Below are 27,500 nucleotides of genomic sequence, written 5' to 3' on the forward strand. Positions count from 1 at the left end.
CCAGGCGCAGAGCTGCGCAGCCCAGGGGCCATCACCTGGGCCGTGCACGCCGAAGACCATGGTGCCGGCGGAGAGCTGGAGGCCCTGCTGGCCATCTCCAACGACTTCCTCATCCTAGTGGACCCTGAGGCCAAGGCGGTGGTGTTCAACTGCGCTGTGCGCGACGTCATCGGCTGGACGCTGGGCAGCCCAGCCTCCATGAAGATCTACTACGAGCGCGGTGAGAACGTCTCGCTGCGCTCCATCAACAATAACACAGAGGACTTCCGAGAGGTGGTCAAGCGGCTTGAGGTGAGTGGGCAGGGAGGGTGGGGAGTGGGTTCTTGGGGGCTGGTCTCCGTTGGGGTTGTATCGGCATTTGAGGGATGCTTGAGGATCGCATCAAACTGTATATCGGGGCGGGCACTCTTAGGATTTTAAAACCGCTTCCCCCACAGGGGAACCCACCCCATGGGGCTTCCCTGCCATTTGGCAGGCTCCGAGTCCAGCCAGGCTGTAGGCCGGGGTTTTCACGTTGCCAGAGTGCATCCCCAGAGCACTCCAGCGTCTGCTTCCCCGAACCGCATGCCGCTCGGCTGCCTGTTTGGCCAGACTCGGCCTAATTTTTTGTGGAGAGCCTTTCATGCTAATGATATCGAGGGTCTGGGCTGCGAGAGGGCCTTGTCCTGCACACGGGCAGGCATGCGCGAAATCGTGAGGAGGCTGGAATGTACTTTCGCTTTGGCCCCCTGCCCATGATGACACTCGGCGAGTTGCAGGAGCTGCTGCCATGGCAACTGCTCGGCGGAATGAGCTTTCACGGCTGCTTTTCCAGGCGCCGAGAAATCTGAAAAGGCTCAGTTAGCAAGTGCTCAGAGTGGAGCCTTCCTGTGGACAAGGCGGTTTAGTTCTAGTTTAGCTCAACGCTAATCCCGTGCGGACCAGGAGACGAATGGGACCCGATCCCGTTTAATGCGGGTGGAAAAAGCTGGTTCAATACTGCAGTGTCTTCTTTTACAGAAGCCCCACAGAGAGAATCAAGATTGGCATGTGGAACATGCTTCCTTAGCAGAGACCTGATCTGATTCTAAGCCTAATTTAAATTAAAACATTTCATCTAATCCACAATAAAGCGTCTGACATCATGATTTATTCAGTGTTGTGTAATACAAGATAATTAGGGTAGATGTCATGTTGCCCTTCAGGCTTCAGATTCCTCTATGAAGATTTACGAGTTCAAGTGAACGATGGTGGTCTCAATCCAGCACGCCGGTGTTTGACCTCTACACCCCACCCCCCACCCCCTTCTCCTTGTGCCCCTATCCCTCAGTACCTGACTAAGGGCTGCGAGACGTCGGAGATGACCCTGCGTCGGAATGGTCTGGGCCAGCTGGGCTTCCACGTCAACTACGAAGGTGTGGTGGCGGAGGTGGAGCCCTACGGCTACGCCTGGCAGGCAGGGCTGCGGCAGGGCAGCCGCCTCGTGGAGATTTGCAAGGTGGCGGTGGCCACGCTCTCGCACGAGCAGATGATCGACCTGCTGCGCACCTCCGTCACCGTCAAGGTGGTGATCATCCCACCGCACGAGGATGCCACGCCCCGCAGGTGCGGAAACCGGCGCCAAACAGGCCGTGCCTCGCTGGGAAATGTAGTTCTCAGCCCTTCCCCCCTGCTGAGCCCTACCCCTCCTCGTCCGCTCCCTGTCTAACCCATCCCCCTCCACCCACAGGGGCTGCTCGGAGCTGTACCGCGCGCCCGTGGCCGAGTACAAGAGCAGCGGCAGCGACGGCGGCTCCTTCGAGTACAAGTTCCCCTTCCGCAGCAACAACAACAAGTGGAACCGCACGTCGTCCAGCCCGCAGCAGTCGCTGTCCGCCTCGCCCCAGAGCCACACCGGCACGCCCAACCGCGCCGTCAGCCTGGGCGCCAGCATAGGCAAGACGCTCTCCGCCGAGCGGCCCGCCATCCCCCGCAGCGTGTCCAGCGATGGCCGCCCCCTCGATTCCAAGAGGTTCGTATGTCCATGGGAGGGGGGTCTCGGCTCCGGCCGCCTGCCAAGCTGTCCTGTTGGCTGCCTTGTTTTTCCCCCACTCCTTTGCACCACCTTGTGTTCCTTTTCCTTCTCTTTCCTCTAACGGCCCTTCTGTTTGGGTTTGTCTCGCTCCCTCCCTCCCCCTCGCTCTCCCCGCGCACCTCTTTCCCCTCCTGTCTCAGGATGTCTCCCGGCTCGGAGAACTACGCCCTCTCCTCCTCCATCGCAATGGGCCGCGCCCCTCACAACCGCAGCTCGCCCAGCAACCTCTGCCCCAGCGAATCCAGCTCGGGAAGCTCCGCCCACTGGAGACAGAAGTCCATGCCTGAGGGGTGAGGCTCTCTGAGCTACAACAACACACTCTCGCTCTCTCTGTCTCCCCCACCACCCCCTCAGCTCCCTTCGTTTTTTCATTGGGCTGTCAGTGTATGTCAGTTTGTCCTCTCTCTCCTGTGCCATGGTAAACCACAGAAACTTGAGAAGACAAAGATTGAATGGGGTGTGGGCTAGGTTATCCATGGTCAACCCATGAAAAAAAATTAAGTTCTTACCACAGCTTATATAGTGTGTGTGTGTCTGTGTGTGTCTGTGTGTGTCTGTGTGTGTCTGTGTGTGTCTGTGTGTGTGCGCGCGCGTGTGTGTTTCAGATTTGGGCCCAGCAGACACTCTCCACTCCCGGTAGAGCGGCAGCTGATGGCCGAGGGAGGCGGCAGTGGCAAGTCCACCCCGAGCTGGCCCCGTGTGGAGGACTCGGAGCGGGCTTCAGCAGGTTAGAGCCAGCCCTACCAGTCCCACCTCAGCAGCTGTGTGGCAGGCGATGAACTAATGCACATGGTTAATGATGAGAAGGTTCAGTGTGCTCACTAAGGGGGTCGGGGCCATGTTACAAAAAACATCAGTAGGGAATAGTGGTTCAGACATTATTTATAAGCAAGTTATCAACTGAAAATAGTCTGACGTGTGTAACAGAGATGTGTTTCGGATAAAGAGAATAATGGACTGAACCCATCAGTGGCATAGATGTTCTTGTAGCACTGCCTCTCAGCCCCCCCCCCCCCAGCTCTACTACAAACAGCTGTGTCTCTGCCTGTCTGTGCATGCATGCATAATCGTGCATCTGTGCACTTGCGTGCCTCTGTGTGCTCGAGTCTGTGCATGCGCGTCTCTGTCCGTATGTGCATGTGCCTCTGTGTGTGCTCGTGCGTCTTGCGTGTCCACGTGTCCGTGTGCATGTGCTTGCGTGTTCATGTTGCTCCTCAGAAACATCTGAAAAGGAAATTGCATGCTAATGAAGTCTCTCTCTGGAGCTTCTTCCAGCCTGGGGCCAAAATTCTTTCTGCCCGGCTCAGTGCTTTTCCTCAGCAGTTCTTCGTTGTTTGGTCGTGGTGGTGGTATCTTTTGTCCAATGTGCAGTAATTGCAGTAATTGGAGCAGTGGGCTGTGTGGGCTCTCTTCCCATTCTCAAGCTAGTCTGTCCAGTAAGCAGGCAGACCTGTGATCTCCCAGCCACAGCACACCCTGAACACACACACACACACACACACACACACACACACACACACACACACACACACAACAAGCAGCATTTTAGTCCTGCACACACAGAATGGCCTCATATAGAGTCCAGTGCACACATACACGTACACACTTTTTTCCCGAAGTAATGGGGTAAATACAGTAGGACCTTCAGCTGTCTTTAACACGGGTACCCCACTGATGCACTGTGCTTGCATTTTGAGGGCCTCCTGTTTGATAGGCTCTCAACTTCAGGTCTTGCTAGTCTTCAGTTCTCACTGCTCTTGCTATGACACACTCATTACGTTGCTCAGAAACACATGCTTCCTGGCACTGCCTCTCAAGTGCATTGGTATCGCTAAAACAGCGCTGGACTCTGGGATGTGGGATGGTCTACTGGTGTGTTCTTTGAAACTAACCTGTGCGCAGTGAAGAGCAGAATGCAGAAATGTTGTCAGCAACTGCAGATACAGGATGTACAGGAATGTGTATTTTCCTCTTTCCTTTCCTGGACATCATGTTGACAGGAATTCCCTCATTATTTTATTTTTGGTTGAGTCTCTCTTGTGGTGATGTCGACTTCCTGTTCTTACACTGACCTTTTGGCTGTCTCTCATGTCCTGCCCTCTCCACTGTCTCAAGGTGTGACCCACAGTGATCACATCCCGGGTCCTCCAGGAGCCCCACCTAGCAGGTGCACGGCCGGAGCCGTGAGTTCTCCTCCTCTTTCAGGGTTGGAGGTGTTCAGGTCACCAGCAGCCAGTGCTCACTTCCTGTCCTGTTCCACACATTACTGCAGAATCCTTTTCAGCCGCAATAGTGTTCTGTAAGATTTACCTATTTGTGCATTGAGGTCCAGATATGTTTTGTTGCATTATGACAATTAAATGTGACATCTGCCTTCCTACTGTTTATTCTAAGGTGATGGATACTATGTACTCAGTATGTATGTAGTTTTTTGAGATTATGTAAGCGTTGATGTAACTGATTTGGAAGTTCATACTTTCTGACTTTGCCTGCCCCAGTGGTGACGTCTGATGGCGTGTAGAAGGATGTGGACAGGAAGGGGGGTTGGTACAAACTGAAGGGAAGAGCTTTTCACTCATAACCTCCCACCTCGTGCCATTCTGCAAATGCCCTGCAGGTTTAACGGATGTGCAAACAGGAAAAGGCCCTCCTTCAGGTCACAATTTGACGTTGTCCCAATGGCGCGTTGACAAAACATAGCGTACGCAAACTGTATTGTGTGGACTGGCTTCAGGGTCGAGCAGTGTGTAACGTGTAGTGGCACAGGATGCATGCCGGGATTTTTGTCGGCTTGCTTCTGAACTGCACACTGGGCTGGGAACGAAACAGTGACCGAGGTTGACCGAGGTGCAGAGTGAATTCTGTTTTGTATTTCCTCGCCTCATGTATCTCTCTATTTTCCTCATACTTTCCTCTTTGCATTATTTTAGTACAGGCTGATTATCTTTTCAGCTGCTAACAACACTATTTTCAGAAGGCCGCCGCCTTACTAAGGCTATTTTTGAGACGCGCTGGTGGTTTGCGTCTCGTGGTAAGCACTCTGAGATCACGATGATGCGTTTCTTTTTATGGTGTCTTTTCACACGTCCGTCGTTCCTCGAGGCTGAAGGCATGTTTTGGTTCATCCAGAGCTGTGGACGTCTGTGGTGTGCTGGCTGCTGGCTGAGATTTCCAGTGCAGCATGCCTTTGCTTTGGACACACTGAATGCATTGGCTCTGTGGACCTGTTTGGTCTGCCTGAATGGGTGTTCGCATGCCAGGGCTGCAATGACCCACGGCCGACCTGCTCCCCTAAAATGGGAGGGCTGAATGTTCACCTCCTGATACACATGCACACTGTCTTAAATGGAAGCTGATGTCAGGGTTTCTACAGGTCAATGTATTTTTGTAATATCATGCAATTTTGAAAAGTATATTCCAGGCATGGAAAGCTAGAAGATTTAATCATTTTGTGGTTAAGCCATGGAATATCAGGGAATTTTGTTTGTAGCATCTTTAAAATTTTAGTTGCCATTTAACAAAATTTAATATTTTCATACATTTCCCATATTTTGTGAATTGTTGTTATGCATACTTTGACACATGTGGATTGTTTTTCCTTTAGTTAGGTCATGAAAAGCTTTTCAGTTAGTTTAAGCCAGGGAGAATTCATGGAATTTGACATTTGACTTTGAGTGGGAACCCTATGATGACCTGTGCACGGAACGTCTTTGTCATCATTTTAGCTTAACATCTCGTGCTGGGGCACAAAGCCAAAGCAGTTGAGTGCTAAAGCGGGGGCACCATACGCAGAAGCACACATGGAACTGGACCCTCTGAGATGTGGAAATCTCTCTCTCTCTCTCTCTCTCTCTCTCTCTCTCTCTCTCTCTCTCTCTCTCTCTCTCTCTCTCTCTCTCTCTCTTTCTCTCTCTCTCTCTCTCTCTCTCTCATGAGCTAACTTATTCTCATCAAAACAGGAATAACGAATCAAAATATTATATGGCAACCCTGTTTTGTCATTAGTGGGACAACATGCAGTTGTTTTTTCTATTTTATTTGTGTGTAATGTTTCTATAATCTTTTGTTTTAAGGTTTTTAGTTCATTCGAAGGTTTTTAATAAAGGGCTTGAGGAAGTACCTTGCTTCCTCCTCCTGAAGCTATCCATAACTGCTTGCTCCATCTATTTTTGTTATGCTGGCTGTTGTGTAACGCCGCAGCATTTACACAACAGCTTCGTTTCCACTGAATACACTGCCGTGAAGACGTAAGGCCCAGACACCCTAGAGCTCATCTTTAAATCGCACTTCATGGGAAGTCGAACTGATCGAGCTTCCAGGGTTACCGTATGGGGCCTGTGAATGTTTGCCTCTGGGTGTGTGTGGGGTGGGGTGTGATGCGGCTCGAGTGTTTATAGTACATCTCCCCCCCTTCTTACTGATGGCCCCTTGTTTTCTAAACTCATCATCTGGTTATCTGTTAAGCGTGCTCTGAACATGCTGTTGGATGTGTCTCTGTGCTCAGATGCCCCAGTCTCTAAGTCCGGCCCAGGCTACTCGGGAGGCCCGCGCATCCAGAGGCAGGATCAGGTCATTCATCTCTCCCCGAAGAAGAGTAGTCAGGTGGGCTTGGCTCTGGGCTTGCCCACCCCTCCACTTCTGAATGTAAATGGTTTCTCAGCATCACTTACCGGCTGTGAAATCGCAGGAGCCTCTGGCATGCTGGGTCACTTTGGACTCCTGCGGAGCGGCTCCCATGATGATAGCCATTGTGCCATTGGCCGGTATGGTTGTGCGTTTCATTATTTCGATGGTTTCGCTTCCTCCCTTCCCTGTTCCAGTCGGAGGGCCCCTACTCGCACTCGAGCAGCAACACCCTCTCCAGCACGGCATCCAGCGGCGGACACAGCGATGAAAAGTGGTACGAGCTGGGTGGGGCCGGCCCGGCCGACGCCGGTGAGTCCGAGCCCAATGGCCTGGGAGGCGGCGGCTACCTGCAGGGCGCCTCGGCTGACAGCGGCATCGACGCCCCGGCCTACGGCCCGCCCCACGGCCAGCCTCACGGTCCACCCCACGGCAGCTCCACTTCCCTGCTGGGTGTGTCCGGCCCTGTAGCCCGGGAGAGGGCCGCCTCGCCCTGGCATGGCCAGCCCGATGGTGGACGGCGCGTACTGGAGAGGTCCCCCACGGCAGCGGAGTCGTCTGCATCCTCCGCTGACGGGCAGGCCATCCACGGGCCGCCCGCCCGTAGCCCGCCCACGCACCTCCTGGTGAGGGATGGAAGCTCCTACAACCTCGGAGACATGGCCTCCCACTCCAGGTACGCACTCATTCACAGTCACGTTCACGTACATTAATCTGAACAGCTGCTAACTTGTGAACTCCAGCTGTCAAGAGTGAAATGGTCATCGTCGGTCATTCCTTTAACATGTTGATATGCATTTGCTGGCCAAAAAAGCTGCGATAGACACAAGTCATTCCATAAGTCTGTTTGACTATGCATCAGTCATTTCACTACGTGCTTGTTTGGACCTCATTGGGGAGATTTTGCTGGGTAAGCTGCAGGTTTGATTTAGAAATGCCAGTGTGGTGCCTTAAGCCTTACTGCTGTGAATGCGTGCGTGCATGTGTGCACATGCAGCTCACGGCACTCGGGGAGCCCCGGCGCGCTCAGCTCCTGCCACAGCTCACCACGCGACGACTCCCCCTCGGCCACCTCGCCCTGCTCCTCGCAGAGCGCCATCTCCGCCGGCCCCAAAAGCTTCTACCCCCGCCAGGGAGCCACCAGCAAGTACCTGATTGGCTGGAGGAAGCCGGGCAGCACTATCAACTCTGTGGACTTTGGGGATACTCGCAAGTAAGCCGGACGTCCATAAAAGCGGGGCAGGGGGTGGACATTGGAGCTTGGGGGGGGGGGGGGTGCATAAGAGCCTCAGCCAGGAACCTCTAATTACTGGCCTGCTAATTATGATTCGGGGTTCAAGTAATAGTGGCTCCACTACAGAATACAGGTTCTGTTTCATGGGTGTTCCTTGAGTTGGCTCAGAGCTAGCCACAGCATGGTGTGCATGCCCTTCTACCTGCTCCTGTGGGGCATTACAAGAAGACCTGTTATTACATAATCATATACACTGTTTAGACTGTGGGTTGTGCATGAAAAGGACAGTGAATGAGTCACTTTGCATGAGCTAAGTGAGCATTTGCTATTCTGTTCCACAGTTCTGTTTTTTGATTCCCTGGTCCGTGTAATTTCACACTGAAGAATTGGGTTTAGGAAAAATTAGCGTGCTCACCTTCTAGCTCACTTCAGCTGTTATTGTGGTAAGACTTCATGTGGTAAAATGGAATTAGCAGGTTATGCAAGAAGAACCTCTTCATCATGGTGCATTTTTCTTGTGCACTACTGCTGTTTTACAGTGCTGCATTATTGCCTCCCTGTGGAGAAAGATCAGTATGACACAGTGTGAAAGCAAATACACGGATAATAAATACATTTGTGCAGCAACAGTATAAATGCCAAGGTCAGTTTTCAGGAGAATAACAACTCAGAATCCAGGCTATACCATTGAAACACTCACTATATCAACATCTTAAAATTTGCATTAAACTTGCACATTAGAGAGTTCTTCTTATGTCATGATTCTTGGTTATGAAAATTCAGTTCCTTTAAATTATGCTTGTATAGGAGTGTCTGTGTTTCATCCACATTAGAGGGTGCTGGTACTTTGTGTCTGAAAGCGTTTTTCATTCGCCGTTTTCCAGGAGGCCTCAGGGTGAGGGGGCGGAGAGCGGACCTACTCCTCAGCCCCGCCCCTCTCTCCGAGACCTGCACTCTCCTCAGCCAATGGGCAAGTCCACTGTGGAGGAGGACCTGAAGAAGCTCATCACATTGGACAGCCCTCCCACCATCCGCTACGAGGACAAGGTACCCCCCCTCGCCTCCGACCCCACCTTCCTCAGCTGGGGATGAGCACTACCTGCAGGCCAGTTCTTCCACTGCAGCTCAGTGTCCAAGCATTCAAACAGCCTAAGCCCATGCATGTGTGTACTTTCACTGCAGTCATACTTTAAGGTGGTAGAGGCACAAATCTGATTTATTTGTCTACGTAGTGTGAACACACAAGTCTGAAAATTCTCAATCCAATTTGGGGATTCAACTTGTTTTTGATGTGAGGTGTTTTGTTTTTTTTTGGACAGCCACAGCACCTCCTCCTTTGCCGTGAACATTTGCAGCGTACATTTCACAACTGATTGTATTGAAATATTTTTTACTCATGGTTCATACATTTTGTGATCAAGCAGGTTCTTCTAATGAAAGACATTTGCATTGATATGATACATGAGCATGAACAGTCAAGTGTGAGAGAAAATCAGAACTGAGAAGAGCCCGTCATGTCTGCCCAGCCTGTGCTGTTCCGCTCCGGTTCTTCTCTAGCAGCGCTGTCGTTAAGATGCAAGCGTGGACGGCAAGAGGAGCGCATATTCCTCCTCTGCACTTCTGACATCTTGGCTCTTTTCCTGTCTAAAGGCTCCTTTTCCACTTGATCTGTCTGTCCTTATCTTCTTCCTCTCTTCTATCACCACCTCCATTCCTCTATCTGTCCTCCTCTCACCCTCCCTCTCTCACTGCCCTCCCCTTCTTTAACCCCCCCTCTTCCCCTCCAGCCGTCTTCCTCCTCTGGTTCGGCGGGTACTGGCCGCCGCTCCCTGCAGCGCACGCTGTCGGACGAGAGCATCTACCGAGGTCAGCGCCTGCCGCCGCTGGGCGACGCCGTGCTGGAGCAGGCCCTGGCCAGCGACGTGCTCTTCAGCTGCTCCACGTTGCCCCGCTCGCCCACCACCCGCGGGGCCCCTCTCCGCAGACCCTCCTACAAACTGGGCATCAGGATGCATGGTGAGCAGGTCCAGGCTCTGGCTTCCGCTGCACACAGGGAGGGAACCGTTCCACTGGAACGGAGAGGAAAGTAGTTCTGGATGCCGCACTTTAATGGTGTATGAATTCAGTCTGATATGATTGGATCATCTCCCCTCCCCAAAATTGTCTACAGTTTTAACTTAAGAAGAATGATTAATGTTTAATGTTGTGAGATTATCATTGTATGTTGTCATATGTAACTAACTTTCATTGTAGCATGCATCATATCTGAACTCAGCTCACACCGTGTCATGTTTTCTCGTTGGCTGTGGGTCAGGTGACCTCTACGCGTCTGACACCTCTCTAGCAGACCTGCATGAGCGCCAGAGGCTGCCATCCCCCGAGCTGGGCCTCATGCCCCTGCCCGATGCCGACACCGACAGTGGCCTGGACTGGACACACCTTGTAGATGCAGCCAATGCCTTCGAGGGTGAGGGGCGACCCCAGCGCAGTGAGCTACTCTTCCTCATTCTCTCAGCCTTGCTTCACACACAGCCCTGCACTGCTGTCAGCCCACGGTCTCTACGTGGTGCGTGTGTTTGTGCGATGCCTGAAGGCCACAGTGGGGGGGAGGTCATCTGGGTTGCTCAGTGTGATGTTGCATTACCACAGCTGAAATGGGTGAAGATATTAAAGCCCCAGGGAAGCTAAATCAGTGCATGCTTTCTAATTAGGTTCGTCATGGTCCTGTGGGCATTTGATATGAATAGACTAAATAACTGGAGACTTTCCAAAATGGGCTTTCCCCATTTTTTTTTTTTTTATTTCAATGTAAATTGCAGGTCCAAATCCTACGTAAAGCTTGCGTTAGCGTCAGTGGGTCGGTAGCCCGTATAAAGGCTTCAACAGATCCGATTCTTCCTGCTTGCGTTTGCCTTTGTGTATAGTTCTTATCAGAATATTCCGTCCCCTCCCGAACAGTTGTCCGTCATGTCTGGTACGCAAACGTTTGAAATCTTTGACACTGTATTCCCTGTGCCACTCAGACAGATGTGGGGTTGAAGCGCAGGGCTCTGGGTGAAGCACGTGGGCCCACTTGTCATATGGCTAACACTGCTTTCAGCATATTTGGAGTAACTCTGTCACATCTTCCATTATCACATTCTCATCTCATTCTCCTTCATCTTCCATTATCACATTCCCATCTGTCTCTCTTATCTTTCATTATCACATCCTCTTTCTCCCTCATCCTGAATCTTATGCTCCTATCCCCCCCCCGCCCACCCCCCGCCTCAGTGCAGAGAGGCTTTGTGTACAGCTCTCAGGACATCAGTCACCGCGGTGATTCCTCGCTCAGCCCCCAGCAGGTGGACCTGCAGGCCGTGGCGCACTCCAGACCCTCTCCCAGGTGCTCTTCCCTGCCCCATCCCACCCCGTCACAACACCCATCTGCACACACTCAGCCACGCTAAGTCCTCTTTCGCTCTCTCCCTGCCCTGTGCAGCAGCGAGGGGTCTGTGAGTTATGCGGGGAAGGTGTCTCAGCTGGAGGCCATGGTGAAGATGCTTCAGGATGACCTGAAGAAGGTGAAGGAAATGTGTCTGTAGAAAGCCTGTGATTCTCATTTGTGCACAGACCCACAGCACATCAGTCTAATAAAGCGCGTTAAGTGTCAGTAAGAGTGCACTCAGTATTGCCTACGGCCGAGCCCTTGGCATGTGGTAGCTGAACGCTTTACTTTGTTCCGGGGTTATAAAGCTCGTATTCTTGAAATGTTCTGTCGTTTCTGGATGTAGCAGATACAAAGCCTTATTTTTTTGGCACGTATTTGCACTCAGAATGCCTATTAAATTCCCAAGGATAGACGCTTGATCTTCTGATCCTTTTCTCGCATTTCAAAAGCTCGCCTGCTTCTGTGACACTGCAGGTTTGTGTATGTTCTCTCTGACCTCTATGACTGTCGCCCGTCTCCGCAGGAGCGAGAGGAGAAGATGAAGCTCCAGGCTCAAGTCAAGCGTCTGTGGGAGGACAACCAGCGGCTGCAGGAGGAGGCGCAGAGCTCTGCCGCCAAGCTCAAGAAGTTCACCGAGTGGGTGTTCAACACCATTGACCTGAACTGAGCTGGAACGTGCCCGAGCCCGGGAGGGGACAGGGCCAGGGTGGAGGCTGCAGGGTGGGTGGAATATGGGGTGGGATGGGTGGTGTTCCGGACGGATGACTCCCTGCCGCTCAGGGCTTGACCACTGGGACTGACGTGAGCGCAGATCTCTGCTTGCCACACGACAACACTACAGACCCCCGAGCATTTCCCGTTCTGGCTCAACAGAGACGGACTCAGAAACGGCACAAAAAGTCCCTCGGTCCCTCTTTGACCCTCACTGTACTCATGACTGGAAGAATTCTTGCTCCTCGCTCACCAGCGAAGGATGCCGTCTTCTCTCAGGTGGGAAAGGAAGGCACCCGCAGGCCTCGCTACTTCCTTCACGGCACTTCTCGTTCGGAGACGTAGGCCAGCTCCCCAGTGTCTGCCCGCCAGGCCGGTCCATCCGCCCTGCGGCGCTCTTTCCCCCAGGGATCACTGTCGCACTCAGCCGCGGGTGCAGCTAAGGTGGTGGTGGCTACGCCCTCTTTGCCGAGACGTGCTTCGTGAAGGAACTGTTGTTTGTTTTTGCGCTTCAAGAGCTGCCTTTTGCCATGACGTGAATTTTTTTGCTGAGTCACTGTGGGGCTTTATTTTGGAGCTTGTTTTCTTTTTTCTTCTTCGTTTCTTTCAGCTGCCTCTGCCCTAGTGAGGCAGCTCATGCGGCGTGGACCTCCGCTGCAGCCCCAGCTGGTCGCTCTCCAGACGAGCAACGCTGCGCATCTTTGGACGTGCCGCAAGGTGACCTACACGTAGCGAGCCTCCTCTGTCGTCCCAGCACGTCTCGCGAGCAATAGCGGGCAGTCCCATGTCTCTGATGCGTCTGCTTCGCCAGACTCTGACTGAAGTGTAAAAATCCTGCCGGGACCCGTCTCACACAAAGCAATCGAGCATCTCAAGCCTGTGGTACGAAAGCACCATGTCTCCACATGTGACCTGGAATTCAAAGAGAAATGTTTGGAGAACAATTCAGTTATTTATTTCATTTCTATTACAAATAAATACGTTACTCTATACAGTACACCAGTGTTTACTTTCCAAAAAAAGTGCTCATTCCTTTCCAAGGTTTTTAAATTTTTATTTGAATTAATTTCAGCAGAATTCAGCCTGATGTTGTTTATCTTTTGTATGTTTGTGGTGCCCTGGCCTGCTATCGTTGTGTTGCCTTAGTGCCATCTAGTGGTGAAAAGTGGTCTTCACTCGACTTTTTTGCTATAATCTGTATTTCGGTTTGTGTTCAGATGTTCCAAGAAATTGCGTTTACCATTGCAGTCTTAGAGTAGCCCTGAACTAATGGTGTAGAAAATCAAGTTCAGGTCAGTATGTTCATTTCAGAAACGCCTGAAGTGACCTTCATGTTGTGGCAGTAGGAGGAAAGTGGGAGGAGGAGCTTCTGAAAGCCGCAGGGTGAAGGCAGCACAGCAGGCTCTTTCATAAGCTTGCGCTGTGCCTCCCTCACCTAAGGCTGACCTGATGTGGGGATCTGCTGAGATCCCACCAAGCGCACGGACCCGCTCGCTTCCGTCAGCAGCGGGCGCTCCTGATGAACCAGGAAGCGCATGACCTACCGCGGTGGCCAGGGAGGCTTGGTTGGACAGCGCTCCTGTCTGTAATGGATACAGCTGAGCAGCCGTGCCCTGAGCTCTCCCTCCCAGCACTGCGTTTCTCACATCTCTCCCGGCCAGCATTTGAAGTACCCTCCGCCCACCCACCTTCCAAACATGGGGGCGTTTTTTGACCACAGAAAGGTCAGTGGTCTGACCACACAGTTGCCTCCTGGTATACCAGCACCCCCTGTGCTGCGGTGAGCGTAGGTACCGCTGGGCTGTGGTCAACTGGGGATTTCTACTGCTCACTTAAGCTCTTGGAGAGCTCCCAGAGTGAGCGTGGCTCTCGCGTCTGCTCAGAGACGACACTATTTCTCACAGCCAGATTGAGCTCACGAGATCAGAAGCAGCCCCGGCAAAGCGAGTTGAATTTTGAATTTGACAGTGAGTAGAGATTATTGGTTCTGTTCTAGGAATCATTTGATGCGTTCTGGCATACCCCCTCTGCTGCCAGCAGGTAACCAAACACGACAATCTCTCTCCAGGCCTTCTCGCACCCTCAGCTGAAATCCCGCACAGCCTCCACATAGGGTTCAGTGCTGTACACTCTAGAGAATGACTGTCTGAATTAATAAGTGATAATAAATGTGTTCCCTTTCTCTGCTATAGTTTCATTCTTCTTCAGTCAGGAAGGTTGTAACGAGAGCTGTCTAGCTCTCTGACTGCTGAGAATGTGATTATTTTTAATAGCTCAGAAATTTTGCCTCATATAAGATTCCAGTGTATTTTGTTTTAAGTTCAGTTTCATTTGAAAAGGTAAATTGGACTGTGGGAATGTGAAATTTTTTTTTTCTCTTTTTGGTCTTCTCTTAATTCAAATTCCTTTGCACTGTAAGTTTTTTTTTTTTTTTTTTTTTTGTATATGTATAGATTTATTATTGCTCTCAGTTGATAGTTAAAGGTTGATAGGACCACTAAACTTCATAAAATCCTCGCCTCTCCTACCATGTGTGTCGTCACTTCTAAGGCAGAAGAGGCTTGGACCATGCTTCTCTCCCTCTTTACTGCTCATTGAAGGTCTCAGTAGATGTTCCGCCACACGCCCTCTCGCCTAGACATATCTGAGGAGTCGTGTTTTTAATGATGTGCACATTTTCAAAGGAGCATTATATTTAACAAGAAGTACTGTTTACATATACTGTGCATTTTATTTGTAAAGTGTAGAGGTTTAAAAAGACGATTTCCAGTGTTAACAGTATTAAAGTTTCCTAAATAAATGAAAACAAAATAAAAATAATTGATTTGAGGTGCTGTAATTTTTCATGAAGTGGTCAAAATGATAGGCTGTTGCTTGCCGCCCGCTATATGAGGTGTAACCTGCCATTGCTTTCTGGACCAATAAATTAATTTATATTCACAGGTGAATGTAACGCGCGGTCTCCTTGTGTTTTTTTTTGCCTAACGCCACTTTCGTCTTCCACGCATGCAACTTTTGTGTCCCCCGTACCCCAAGGCCATCAGTGGGCAGATACCTTTTAAAAACAATTTTTTGTGGTTGTCACGGTAGCAGCGAGGAAGATTGCACCTTGCCGTGAGTCATTGGCTGAAGCGGGTGTGGGGGAGCGGTGGTGCGGGGACTCCCGCTTGCCTATCTGGCTGCTCAGCGATACAGCCTGCTGCCACTGCCGCTGCCACACTGCCACTCTCAATATCTGTGGCAGCTTAAACGGAGCCTTGTCTGTTAACCCGGGGTTAACGCGTCCTACGAAATTGCTGGTCTTTGGTATTGCGAGACTGCCAGCCTTATCAGCATAAAGGGAATTTGAGCAACTTCCATTAAGTTTTTAACATTTTTGGGGGGTTCAGGATAGAATGGCATCACATATCACTGATGTTGGAAAATATTGAAATAATAGTGGCATTTAAGCAGGGGAAATGGGTTTGAAAGGAGTGCTTATATACACTGGAGCTAATGGAACAGGATATGTGAAAGCCTTGAGAGAATACTAGGAGACTGAGCTGGAATGCTTTCAGCAGCACTGACGAGATGCAGTCAGCTACCCAGCTCTCAGGACTATCTGGCTTTCCACTTTGATCTGATTAGAGTACTTCAGTATTTGCTAAAGATCCTGGATAGAAATTGTGCTTACGTGAGCAACAACGTTCAATGTATGACTGGCTGCAATTTCATGGCTGGATCTAAAACCACAAATGCTGTCAAAAGTCAAAACAGCTGATCTGTCCTGTAGAAGATTCATCATGCAACTGGATTTGTGTATGTAAATATATATATATATATATATATATATATATATATATATATATATATATATATATATATATATATATATATATATATACACATGTACGACGTACGTACGTACATTATATATATATATATATATATATATATATATATATATATATATATATATGTGTGTGTATATATATATATATATATATATATATATATATATATATATATATATATATATATATATATGTGTGTGTATATATATAGATATATCTATATATATGTGTATATATATGTGTGTGTGTGTGTGTGTGTGTGTGTGTGTGTGTGTGTATGTGTATATATATATATGTGTATATGCACATACACACACATAATACAATATAACTTCAACAGGAGCTGAAACTGGAATTGCTCAACTTTTCTGAAGACTGACAAAGTTTTTGTTCTGTAATAGCACCTGTGGGGTCTTTGGAGGTGTTGATTTTAATCTTAATAGATACAGATATTGATATTAAAAAATGACTTATGCAAAAGTATGACTGTTATTTCCTACTTAGCAAAGCAATTTTAGAGCAGAGAGGTGGCATTCATGACTCACTTAATGTTGGGGCAATTTTATTGTCCGTACCTTCAATCAGTTATAGAAATATCCGTTAGAAAGCAGAAGGCCTTCTTCACCCACATGAACCCTAAATCACATATACCATAGCATTCCTGTTCATCATTATTTTCTTTCTCTCCAGGAGCCTAGGGGGTGGCACTACACCACCCATTGACACCATAGTTTCAGCTTGTACAGGCTTCATTAGACCTTTCTCTCTCAAGAGCTGCCCGCTGTTTCCTGTGTGGAATAGGGGATGATTCACTTTACTCCATATGTAAGTGCATTAGGCCACTAGAGAGCTTGGAGCCAGGTGCATGGACACTGAAATCTCCCCTCTCAGCGGTGTGAATTATTCATTTGGCCTGGGGCTTGGAGGGTTTCAGATACTGCCCTTTGTGGTGATTTGTGGTGGTTTAGGGGCAGGGGGAGGGTGAGAAGGGAGGGGCTGTTCATGCTGAAAGTGAACAAAAGTGAAGTATCATGTTTGATTCCACTAAGATTCCAGTAAAACTGCATCTAAATGTTTCGCATTCAAACATAATGACTGGTAATCCTTGCTTCTTCAATGAATGTAAATAAATAATAAAACATTCCAGTTCAGTGCTCATGGCTCCTGCCACCCCTGCTTTTATTTTGAACAAAATTATTTTACTTGATGAAGCTTCAGAAGCACTTTGCTTGTAGCTGATGAAGGATAACAGACTGAAACATCCTGCTTACCTGGAAACTTTGTGTACTACACTACATTTTTTAACTACCTCTGCATCTTTATGTACAGTATACTGCAGTTACTCCACCAGATCCAAATGATCCCAGGAATGCCGGCATCGATCTCAATCCGGAAGGGTGCGATCCTTTGAACAGCATTACTGCGCTGCTCCCTCAAACTCCCAGGCTCTGGCGGAAGGGCTGAGTGTGAGGATGTGCTGTATATTTATTCCAGTGTAATTTACCAGCACGAGATAGTCCTGACTGACAGCCAAGGCTGAGTTAAGTGGGGATTGCCTTCTGATGATTCTGACGATCTTTAAATAGCCTCTCGGGCTTATGTGCTAAACCCTGTGCCATGCCTGTAGTATGAATCTGATTAAAGACAGGTTAACGTGCTGTGGCTTGGAAACTGGCCAATCTGAATTTCTGCTAGACCATAAGGATGTTTCTAGTGGATCGTAAATCCATCTACTCGCTGCTTTAGTACAAATTCAGCATTAAAGACATAACTGGACCAGGTTCCAATGGAAAATTACCCAAGAAATGTAGTTTAAATATATTTACTTAAATATGTGCTTAAAATGAAGGCAAAAGTACAGAAAAAACAAAAACAACCATAAAACTAAACTCCCTCTTGGGACGTTCAAATCCCAAATCAGTCAACACAGCTTTGTAGACAGCCAGAGCAGAAAGACATTTGAGAGTAACTGGGGCTAGCGAAACACACATAAAACTCAGGGCTATTCTCTTGTGCACTGCCATAACTACAAGAGGACTAAATAATGGGCTAGCTTGATGACACATATTATTTTCCCATGATATCTTTCTGCATCAAGTTGCACATTTTCATTTAGACGAGCCTGTCCTGCACTTAGGCAAGCCACCGAAGCCACAAGCAGAAAATTGGGTTTCATTGTTATGAGTCCACTTCACGTCTGAGCTCAGCTCCAGCAACGAGGCAATAAAAAGCTGTTCTACGTATGGCTTTATGGGGATGGAGTAGATTAGGTTATTAGATTCCAGTAAGTCACATTTTTGTCAGCGGAGATGATTTTCTTTCTATTTTTAATGCGGCTACATCTGTCTAAAATCGTATTCGGATCTGGAAAAAGTATATCAACAAATGACAGTCGATGCGCTCCACTTCTTTCCCACTGCTTTGCAGGGTGAAGAGCCCCAGAAGAGGGCAGGAGGAGCTGGAGTCCATCCTGTTGAGCTCAGGAACGAGCTGGTTAAAGCATGTGATAAGGAACTTTGGGGTTATTCTTTTTTTGGCGGGGGATGGGGGTGGTGGGGGAAACACAGATAACTTGGCCTCTCATGGCTGGTCAGCCCCCAGCAGAGAAGCCGCTCGTTGGGCGAGCGCTGATAAAGCCCTTCTTAACAAAGCAGGGAATGAATCATGCTCTAAGAACAGTCCAGTCTCGCTATCTCTCGCATTAGTTCGCATAAAGTGCTTACAACAGACCACCCCCCTGCCGCTCGACCCTTTAAGTGGATACTGCTTTTTAAAGCTTTTGGAAAACAGGAGGTCAGGGCATGCATCAAATGTACTCCAGCCATCTCCAAGGCAGTGACCTCCATTAGTCTAGGTGGAGTAAAGACCAAATAGCCATAATGTCTTACCAGAGCTGAACCGGGACAGGCATATGAAATGTCTCAACGGCCCGCGCCAGGTCTAGGGCCTTGTTCCTCCCTTTTTCATGTGTAGATGTAATGAATGTGATTTTATGGAGAAGTGGAGCTGATCCTATGTGAGATCCTACTTGGCATCTCCTCAGTCACACCCACGAACGTACACGTGGCCCTTCTGCAGCTAGGTGAGCTACAAGCTACCTGGTCATCTGTGGCTAATGGTGGCCTTTGCGTCTGAGCCATGTTGGACAGGGTTGGCTGGCGGTTGCAGGTGGTGAGCAGGTTCCATCTTTCCTCGCAACACCTGGAAAGTAACCACACTTGGGTCTCCCCCCAGGGTGGGTATATGCACGGTTCTGCATGCGGGTTTCGCCCAGCCAGAGGGCGGAGCCAGCGGTGGAGTAGGTGCAGCCTGCATCGGCGGTGTGGCGGGGCTTCGTCCATGGTGCCGATCTCCAGCTATCGCAGGGCGATGTGGCTCTCCGTCAGGAGGCCCAGAGAGCTGCATGTTCTTCATGTTCTGTTTCCATCTGTGCATTTACGGATGTAACTTGTAGACTTCATTCTCCAGTACCTGGTCACACAAGACACTGCTTTGAAACTCATTCTTGTTACCTTTTATTCAATGCTTGTGAATGCTTTGTACCCGAGGCTTATTATGTGTGATAAAAGCTTCCACCAGTGCAATAATACTAGAAAAGCTTCTACAGGTCTACAGTTTTATGTACTGCATCAAAAAATGCAGCAAACAAACAAAAAACATCCAAAACTGAACAGGTTGGTCTAAATGTGTATAAAAGACATTCTCAGGAATCTAGCATTGATGTTCTGCTTTATGCTGCAGTTTCTCTCTGCAGAATGCTTTGCTTCTGGTATTCTGGTTGAATTCACTTAGACAACATACTAGCAGAGTCAGGACTATTAGATGACATGGTGAGAGAAAAATGGAAAAGGGTGTATTACTCTAAGAAATCTTAGTGGAATCAGCCTGAAATGCCCTCCAATAAATGTCCCTCATAGCATCTGCTCATCTAATATCTGTTTACAAACTGCATGCATCTTTTATCGCTTCTCCTTCTCTATCATGTGTTCTTGCTCTTTCAGAAATATGTTTGCAAATTGCTTGCCAGAGGAACACAGTGAGTCTGTCCAACCCCTCCCCTTCTACTCCTCCCTCCCTCCCTTGCTCTCTCTCTCTCTCTCTCTCTCTCTCTCTCTCTCTCTCTCTCTCTCTCTCTCTCTCTCTCTGCTACTCTCTCACACTCACATGCGCCCAGTTGCACATAAGCCAGGATCTCCACGCTGCACCTAACCGCTCCACTCCGCTCCGTGACCACCCGCAGCCGGATCCATCCAGAGAGGGAGAGAGCGGGAGAAGAAGAAGACTGCCGCAGCTGTTCTCCCGTCCCGTGGTCGGCTCCTCGGCGGAACCTCTCCGTCCATTTCTCCTGCCCCCTTCTGCACCTGCTCTCTCTCTCTTCTCCAGTTAGACCATGAACCTGCTCTTATCTGGTTGCTAAGGAGGCGAAATCGAGCTTGGAGGCACGGACGTGGCAGTACTTTGTTGCTAAGGTAATGGACGCTTGCAGTTGTGCTGAGCGTGAGGGAAAGCACAGAGTTCTTGAGAGACGGCGAGGGAGTACCGGCGGTAACTCACTGCACGCGTGTGCACGCCCTTGTGTGTGTGTGTGTGAGTGTGTTATGTGAGCAGTGTAGCAGTGAACTGGCAATATCTGATCATGCCCTGAAGTGATGTACTTCAGGGGTTATGAACTGTTGTCATGTTTGATTTGAAGGATGGTTTCCTCACCGATGATGCACACACACACACACACTCTCTCTTTCTCTCTCTCTCTCTCTCTCTCTCTCTCTCTCTCTCTCTCTCTTTTTTCTCTCTGTTATTCTCCCATTTTTTTTATATTTTCCTTATTTATCTCCTTTAATTTCTTTACTTCCTTGAGAGTGAAAGAACAGCTGGAAGGAGTGGATCATTCAAGTGATGTGGGGGATTCAGGCGCTGAATCAGACAGGGCTCCTGAATCAGACAGGGCTCCTGCAAGCCCTGGGTGAGTTGGGAGCAGCCCTTCTGTGGGGTGTGGATCTGATCACAGTTGCACTCCTCGCCGGAATAACTGCACTGTCTCTGTGGGTGCATCACATCATAGTCAAATAGAACTTTTCGCTCCATTGACTGCATTAAGCCTTTCTTAAGATGGCTTACTAGACCCTAATGTCCATCCCCTTTCAGGTTTGGAAAGCCTTAGCAGAGCAGACAGTGCTGTGGGAGCTGCACATGCACCAGCTAACTGCAAAGAATCAATAAGTTGTTAGGGGCATTATGCAGTGGTGGTTAGGAGCATGTTGGAGTGTAGTGTCAGGCAGGTGATGACAGGAAAACACAAACAGTGTACACACACACACACACACACACACACACACACACACACACACACTGGCATGTTCAGCAGACAGCAGCGGCTTGGGATCCCATAGGGGAGTATAGTTTAAGCTGAGTGTCAGGGAGCCACAGACAGAGAATCTCTCTCTCTCTTAGTTTTATGTATTTCTTTATTTTCTTTTGCTCTCTCTCGCTCTCTCTCTCTCTCTCTCTCTCTCTCTCTCTCTCTCTCTCTCTCTCTCTCTCTCTCTCTCTCTCTCACACACACTTTCTGTTCTTCTTAAAGAACCTGCTTGTCATGCTTACGACTAACATGTACAAAGAGAGGGTGATATGAACAGGTACGACAGGAGACTCTACAGTGTATATAGCTATGCATAGTGGGATTTAATTCTCTGCCAAACTGTTTATCAGCACTAACCAATAGTGTGTGTGTGTGTGTGTGTGTGCGCGCGCGCGCGAGAAAGAGAGAGAGAGAGCGAGAGCGAGGGAGCGAGCGAGCGCTAAGTGTTGGATAAATGAAGGCAAAAGTGATCGTTATTGCAGGGGAAAACCTAGTGAAACTTGTCGTAACGACATCTACAGGGTACTTACCTCTGACTCAGAACCAGTTATCTTTTGTACCTTTCCAGTGGCAGACGCTGAGATGGGAATCAGCCTGTCTGGCTGCTCAGGTATTCTCGGGAGACGGTTGACAGGTTTTGTCGTTGTTTTTGAATAGATTTCCATGCTTTGATTTAGTAAAAATTTCTATTCTTTTTTTTTTTTTTTTGAAACATTCTAAGCCGCCCCCCCCCGCCCAATACGCCGATGTATTCCTTATGAGACGCGGTGTCATTTAACCCACGGTGTGGACGTACGGCCGCACCCCGACCAGTATTCTCAGCCCACAGTGATACGCCTCGTCTCGCCTCTTCTGTCGGAGCGCTGACAGGTGTCAGGTCGCCAAGGATACCGGTGTCCTGCTGTTGCGCCAGTCTGGAACGGTCGTTACGGTCGGACAGACACTCGAATGGTTACGAAGTGCTCTCGCTTCCAGATGCCCTAAAAATGTTGCACAGGCCTGCTGCGTGTGTTCTACAGCTCGGCATTCATAGGGTGAAACTTATCTCCATGTGTCGGCCTCCATAAACAGATTTACGCATTTTATTTATTCTTCCTTTCGCTTTATCCCCATCCCAAACGTACCAGATGTTCGGTGTCTGTATTATGTGGCCATGCTCTGCTCCATATTGTACTGAGCTTATGAAATGTTAATCTGTTGGCATCCACGGTGATCAAACGACTGTACACAGTTCATTTTGTTCAAAGCAGCTCGTTGTTGGCGTGCTCTCTGGGCCCCGGTCCATGTGATTGCTCTCTCCTCTGTCGTAGTCTTTGCGCTCCGGTCAGAGAGGTGCGGAGACGGGCGAGCATGGCGCAGACCTCGCATGAGCAGGGGTCGGCGGGGACTGCAGATCCGGACGAAGACTCTCCCAACATGATCGTCTACAGGAAGGTAAGGCTGCATGTGCGGAGAGCACTGCCGCCCTCTGCTCGGACATTTTTGAGTTCACCGGGGAGTCCCGCAGCCGGCGCTATTGGGCGTCACTACGACTTTCCGCTGTCCAAGACAGACGCAGCGGACGCGATCGCGTCCAGCGAACGGACGCAGGCGCGACTCGCACTCCCTGTCTGATTGTCGCTGTCGCGTTAGAATGGCGCTTACGTGCTGCTCTGGCCTCCCGTCCGCTGCGGGCAAACAGAACGAAGGAGCTGTAGTTTTGTTTGCTCTGCGTTAGATAGTTGGTGTGTCAGCATATTGCAAGCCGTCTGCTGAGCTGTGCTCTCGTGACATCAATGGAATATACTCCGTTTCAAATGCGTTTCATTCTTAACGAATACTCATATGTGAGTTAATGCATTTATTTGATCATTTTGTTTCAGTACTGTATCTAGCCTAAATTGAGCTACTGACGGACCCGTCAGGCTCCCGTCTGTGTGGATATTTTGAATGTTTGAGATACGTCTTCTGCATGCTGTGAGTGAGACACTGTGAGGCACTGGAACAGAAATCCGTTAACTGAGCAATGAGGCCTGAACACAGTACTCTTTCGTGTCTCTCCCTTACGGATCCTTAGAAAGTGCGCTAAACTCCTTGTCTTCTTCTCAAAAGTGAACTTGTAGTGCGATCTTTCTCCTCGGCGCCATCAGAGCTCTGCTGTCCAGTTTAAGACCTGCTTAACTATCTCGTAACCTTCTGAAGAGCACCCGAGAAGGTAACCGGGTTAAGAGCGCACGCTTAGGTCCGTGAAGAGAAACAAGCTGTTTAAAGAAATTAATTAGTTAAAATTAGAAATTAAAAGAGTGGTGCAGAACCACTCGTTGCCAGTTTACAGGAGGGTTGTTTCTCTGTTGTCACAGTGACAACGGGGATAGGGATGAGCTCTTCGATAGCCTACCTCCGTGGGATCGATAATAAAATCTCTCTTAACAACTCGGTAATGGTGACTGCTTTTCCCCGTGTAAATAACTTCTGTTCTGCTTCTAAGTACCAACATAGCCTAGGTTACCTATTTTCAGTTTTGATAATGGACATAGGATGCATGATACAGCAAAAATATAGATTTTCTTCTTCTTCTTTTTTTTTTTTTTTTTTTTTTTTTTACTGTTTCTAGGTAGCAATGCATGGTTTGCAAGCGGCATAAATAAACGCGAACTGTCGGCCTATTTTTTCCCTTTCCACGAAATTTACTGCAGCGGTGCGGCGTGCGTAAAAGGTCACATTGATTAAGACGGGCGCTTATTATTGCAGTTACCACGTCTCCCGTAAAATGTTCTTTAAATAGGCTTTAGAGCACAGGAACGAAATGTTTGTGCAGAGCATGCGTTCTACAAGGCTGCAGCACAACCGTTTGTCTACATGATTACGCAATCATCTAATACGCAATCATCTATCAAATAAATAAAAATCCCACCAAAAAATCCCTTGGTGGTAGGAAATGCCTAGGAAAGACGGAATAGTTGTGAGTGCATACTGCTTCGAGACTGCTAAAGGTACCAGTGCAATCTGAAAAGCTCTTCCTTCATAAGAGCACCCTGGATAGGTACTCACTCTCCCTGAGCTAGTTCTGGAATCCTAAACTATAACACTTTGAACTTTGTTTCAAGGGAACACCAAAAATGTGATAAAAAATTTGTATCCAATGCTTAACTTGCACTCATATTGTCTAAATTCTGCAACGCATCGTGTAGGAATACTAACTTTTATTTGGATTTAGCTGTAAATTATTATCTCCACTCCAATCAAACAATGAGAACATTTTTACTCTTTCACACTAGTTTCCTCCTGGCTGTTTGTTAGTAAGGAAAAGGTGCCCAGGCGTTACCTGCTTGGTAGCTGTAATGTGCTTGTCAGAAGCCTGTGTGATAAGAATCTGACCACAGCTGGAACCTGCACCATGTACAGTGTTGGAGCAGTTTTTTTCTTAGCTTCTGGAACTCTGGGACACTCTGGGACACCCCTTCATGTGAGGCTCTTTGCACATTTTGCATTTGGTGAAGTAATTGCCATTGTAATAACATGGTTTGTTAATTCATATCTGCTACCAGCTGCATTATTATACCAGCAGCTGCCTTAGGGCAGACCGTAGTGCTCTTATCCTGAACCCTACGAGTGAACCCTTCACTTCCAAAGCCTTCGATGGCTATGTGTTGATATACACAATTTCTGCTTTGTATGTTATTGCTGCTTAATGCAGAATGCAGATATAGCCTCTACTGGATGTGATTTACTGCGCCCAATGCCCTGGTGGTATTATTAGTCACTCACACAAACTGAACATGTATCAGAGAGCACCCGTGATCCCAATCATCCACGTGACGCTATTCCAGTGTAGGCCATATTAAACACCATTCAACTCGAACCTTTGTTCTATTGCAGTGATGTGGAGGGAAACTTTTCAGAGAGGGACAGAAAGGAAAAGGAAGAAGGAACAGAACACAAGGCCCTGGGCTTGGGAAGAGAGAGGCAGGGAAGTGGAAGGAGAAGAGGAAGGCTGGAAAAGCACAGTGAATTCCGTTACCTTACAGGCACTGAAGAGTTTGCTAGGGCATTTAATGGTCTGTCCTTGACTCTGGAAAAAATTGCAACTTTTTTTTTTTTTTTTTAACGATTCCTACATTTGTCCATGAGAACCTTAGTTTCCAAAAGTCTGTAAAATGCTAACATAATGTTGTAAAGGGCTTTCACCGTGTTTCAGTCTCCATGCCTGCTTAAGCTGCTGACCGTAAACCAGAATCACATGCCAATTAGCCAGTTAGAGTTAAAACTGGCGAGCAAGATCATGATCGAGAGCCATTACTAAGCAAAATATTTGTTCTGGGTCTGAACTAATGGTTTAAACCTCTTTACATGGGCCATGATCTTGATCCCTCTAATTACAGCCAAGCTGGCAGGGCAGCAGAAACCTTCTAAGGCTCCTTGGACAGTAAGTAATACAGATGAATTGCAGTCAAGGTTCATATTAATTATAGGTGGTTTAGTAATTTTTTTCTGCTCAGATGGATTTAGGATAGTTAAGGTACATTCGTATAGATGCCACATTATTCCAAGACCATCCTACTCTGGAACTGGAGTGAACTACCTCACACCTCTGGTGACCTCTGGATGACATCAAGAGATGCATGGTAGATGGCACTTGAAACTTAGTGTTTCCTTCTCCTGCATTGCCTTTATGTTTGGCATTATCTTTGGAGATTTTTCACTATGGACTTAATCAAATGTGAAACTGTAAACCTGGGCTCTTTATCCTCATCGCTTTGGTTGACCCTGAATTTCAGAGATAAAGCTGTTATAAGTATAAGCCTATAGTATTACAGATGCATCTTTTAGCTTAAAACATACTGAAATACTATCATAGTAGGCATGTTAGGTAGGCTACTGGCAGGAGTTCATAACACTTTGGTAGAACTTAACCAGAGAATTATTTGGCTGAGCTGCTTAGATAATCATTGGTAAAGAAGTTGTTCAAGTTGGTTGAGTTGCCATGGGTGCAAGGGATCATTAGCAGTCTTGATGACATACTTCCTTGCTGTACCACAGATTTGTGGAGCTGAGGATTCTCAGACTTGACAGCTCCCTAGAGTTTGCAATGGGTATAGGCATTTGAGAGGCTCAAAGAGCCCTAATTCAGGACCTTTCTTAGCTGATATCTGTGAGATCTAAAATGGTGATCCCATAACTGACTTACTGATCCCATATTATATTAGCAACATGAAATATATGTTAAAATGTATGTATATACACATGATTGGGGACACATGATTGGGTATCCACTGGACAGCATGTGGCAACACAGTGTCACTCATCAGTTCTGTGCCAACTGTAAGAGATGGCCCAGTTTTTAGTTGTTAGAAATTCAGTTTATGCTGGGTGATTTTTCCTAGGTATGTCTGGTTACAGGGAACAACAGTACCTGAAAAATTAGAGATCTTTTCCATTTGCTGAGACTGATGGATCTCAATACGTTGCACCAGGAAAACAGGAAAAGAACGTCCTGGAAACACCTTTGCTGGCCAGTATCCCTTATGGTGCTAATTTTTGTTTATTCCTACTTTTAAGTCTAACCAAGTAATTCTTTCACCATGGGAGGCAAACTAGCACGAGGATGTGTTGACACTTTGCAGAATAGCGCACAGTTGGAATGGGCAGTGTTTTGTTAGGTTAAGTTCTCTAGGTTGTTCAGAAAGTCCATGCATTGCTGTGGCTTCTCTTGACAAAGATAATCTTAGCACCCCAGTAACTGCACCTTGCTTTGCATGTGTGGTTAGTGTTTTGGGGTGTTTGCACTACAGTTACCCTTTGTAGTGATACAAGAACATTTAATTATTTTTGAAAAGAGACATCGCTTGCCTCATTGCAGACCTTGACTCACCATTGCTGAGATGATGCAAACAGAATCTGTATACCTGGTGGCTGTCCTCCTCTAACTTGCCTTCTCATTATTACAGTCTTCCCTGCCTTCTATAAGATTGTCCCTTATGAAGAGTGAAGCATTATTGGGCCTTTTATAGTGGTGGAACTGGGCAGACTTTTGTAGGATCAGGTAAGTAATAGATGTCTGTTCATGTTCTGGTCTCCCACTACCATACAGTCACTGAAGATGGGCACCAGATGGTGGACAATATGGCCAACGCCCTAGGGAGAAGCGTCCGGCATCCCTGGAGCCGGAGCGAGCGTTCAGAGTAAATTGCATTCTTCTATATCATTGCACACATCAGGTCAAGAGTTATGGCATAGGTATATGTCCCCTGGTAAACTTATTCCCACTAACCTCTGTC

The 27,500-nt window shown here is 48.1% G+C and overlaps 2 protein-coding genes across 18 annotated transcripts in view; both read left to right on the forward strand.

The window, feature by feature from the left end:
- Window positions 1-15,004, forward strand: part of sipa1l1 (signal-induced proliferation-associated 1 like 1) — a 60,443-nt gene extending 45,439 nt beyond the window's left edge. For 3 of the 13 annotated variants that reach the window (XM_035524294.2, XM_035524295.2, XM_035524293.2), the window contains 14 exons: window positions 1-291; window positions 1,310-1,584; window positions 1,709-1,990; window positions 2,194-2,343; window positions 2,659-2,780; window positions 6,558-6,655; window positions 6,874-7,352; window positions 7,674-7,889; window positions 8,795-8,957; window positions 9,698-9,926; window positions 10,225-10,398; window positions 11,184-11,295; window positions 11,392-11,473; window positions 11,864-15,004. The exon at window positions 1-291 is cut by the window's left edge and continues 289 nt beyond it. In XM_035524294.2, the coding sequence (XP_035380187.2) occupies window positions 1-291; window positions 1,310-1,584; window positions 1,709-1,990; window positions 2,194-2,343; window positions 2,659-2,780; window positions 6,558-6,655; window positions 6,874-7,352; window positions 7,674-7,889; window positions 8,795-8,957; window positions 9,698-9,926; window positions 10,225-10,398; window positions 11,184-11,295; window positions 11,392-11,473; window positions 11,864-12,007 (2,817 nt within the window). In that variant the 3' untranslated portion in view covers window positions 12,008-15,004. Of the gene's footprint in view, window positions 292-1,309; window positions 1,585-1,708; window positions 1,991-2,193; window positions 2,344-2,658; window positions 2,781-6,557; window positions 6,656-6,873; window positions 7,353-7,673; window positions 7,890-8,794; window positions 8,958-9,697; window positions 9,927-10,224; window positions 10,399-11,183; window positions 11,296-11,391; window positions 11,474-11,863 lie in introns of those variants that run through there. The other 10 variants (XM_026998460.3, XM_035524296.2, XM_081717508.1 and 7 more) reach the window with 10 other exon arrangements.
- Window positions 15,005-20,043: 5,039 nt separating this feature from the next.
- Window positions 20,044-27,500, forward strand: part of rgs6 (regulator of G protein signaling 6) — a 55,574-nt gene continuing 48,117 nt past the window's right edge. For 4 of the 5 annotated variants that reach the window (XR_014124693.1, XM_026998592.3, XM_081718442.1 and 1 more), the window contains exons 1-2: window positions 20,044-20,353; window positions 22,554-22,677. Coding sequence is in view for 4 of the 5 variants with exons in the window: in XM_026998592.3 (XP_026854393.2) it covers window positions 22,594-22,677 (84 nt within the window). In the remaining variant the exon portion in view is untranslated. Of the gene's footprint in view, window positions 20,354-22,553; window positions 22,678-22,753; window positions 23,070-27,500 lie in introns of those variants that run through there. The other variant, XM_081718439.1, reaches the window with a different exon arrangement.

The sequence above is a fragment of the Electrophorus electricus genome, chromosome 7 (assembly GCF_041902795.1).
Source record: "Electrophorus electricus isolate QZ-2024a chromosome 7, ASM4190279v1, whole genome shotgun sequence".
In the NCBI taxonomy this organism is placed as follows: Eukaryota; Metazoa; Chordata; class Actinopteri; order Gymnotiformes; family Gymnotidae; genus Electrophorus; species Electrophorus electricus.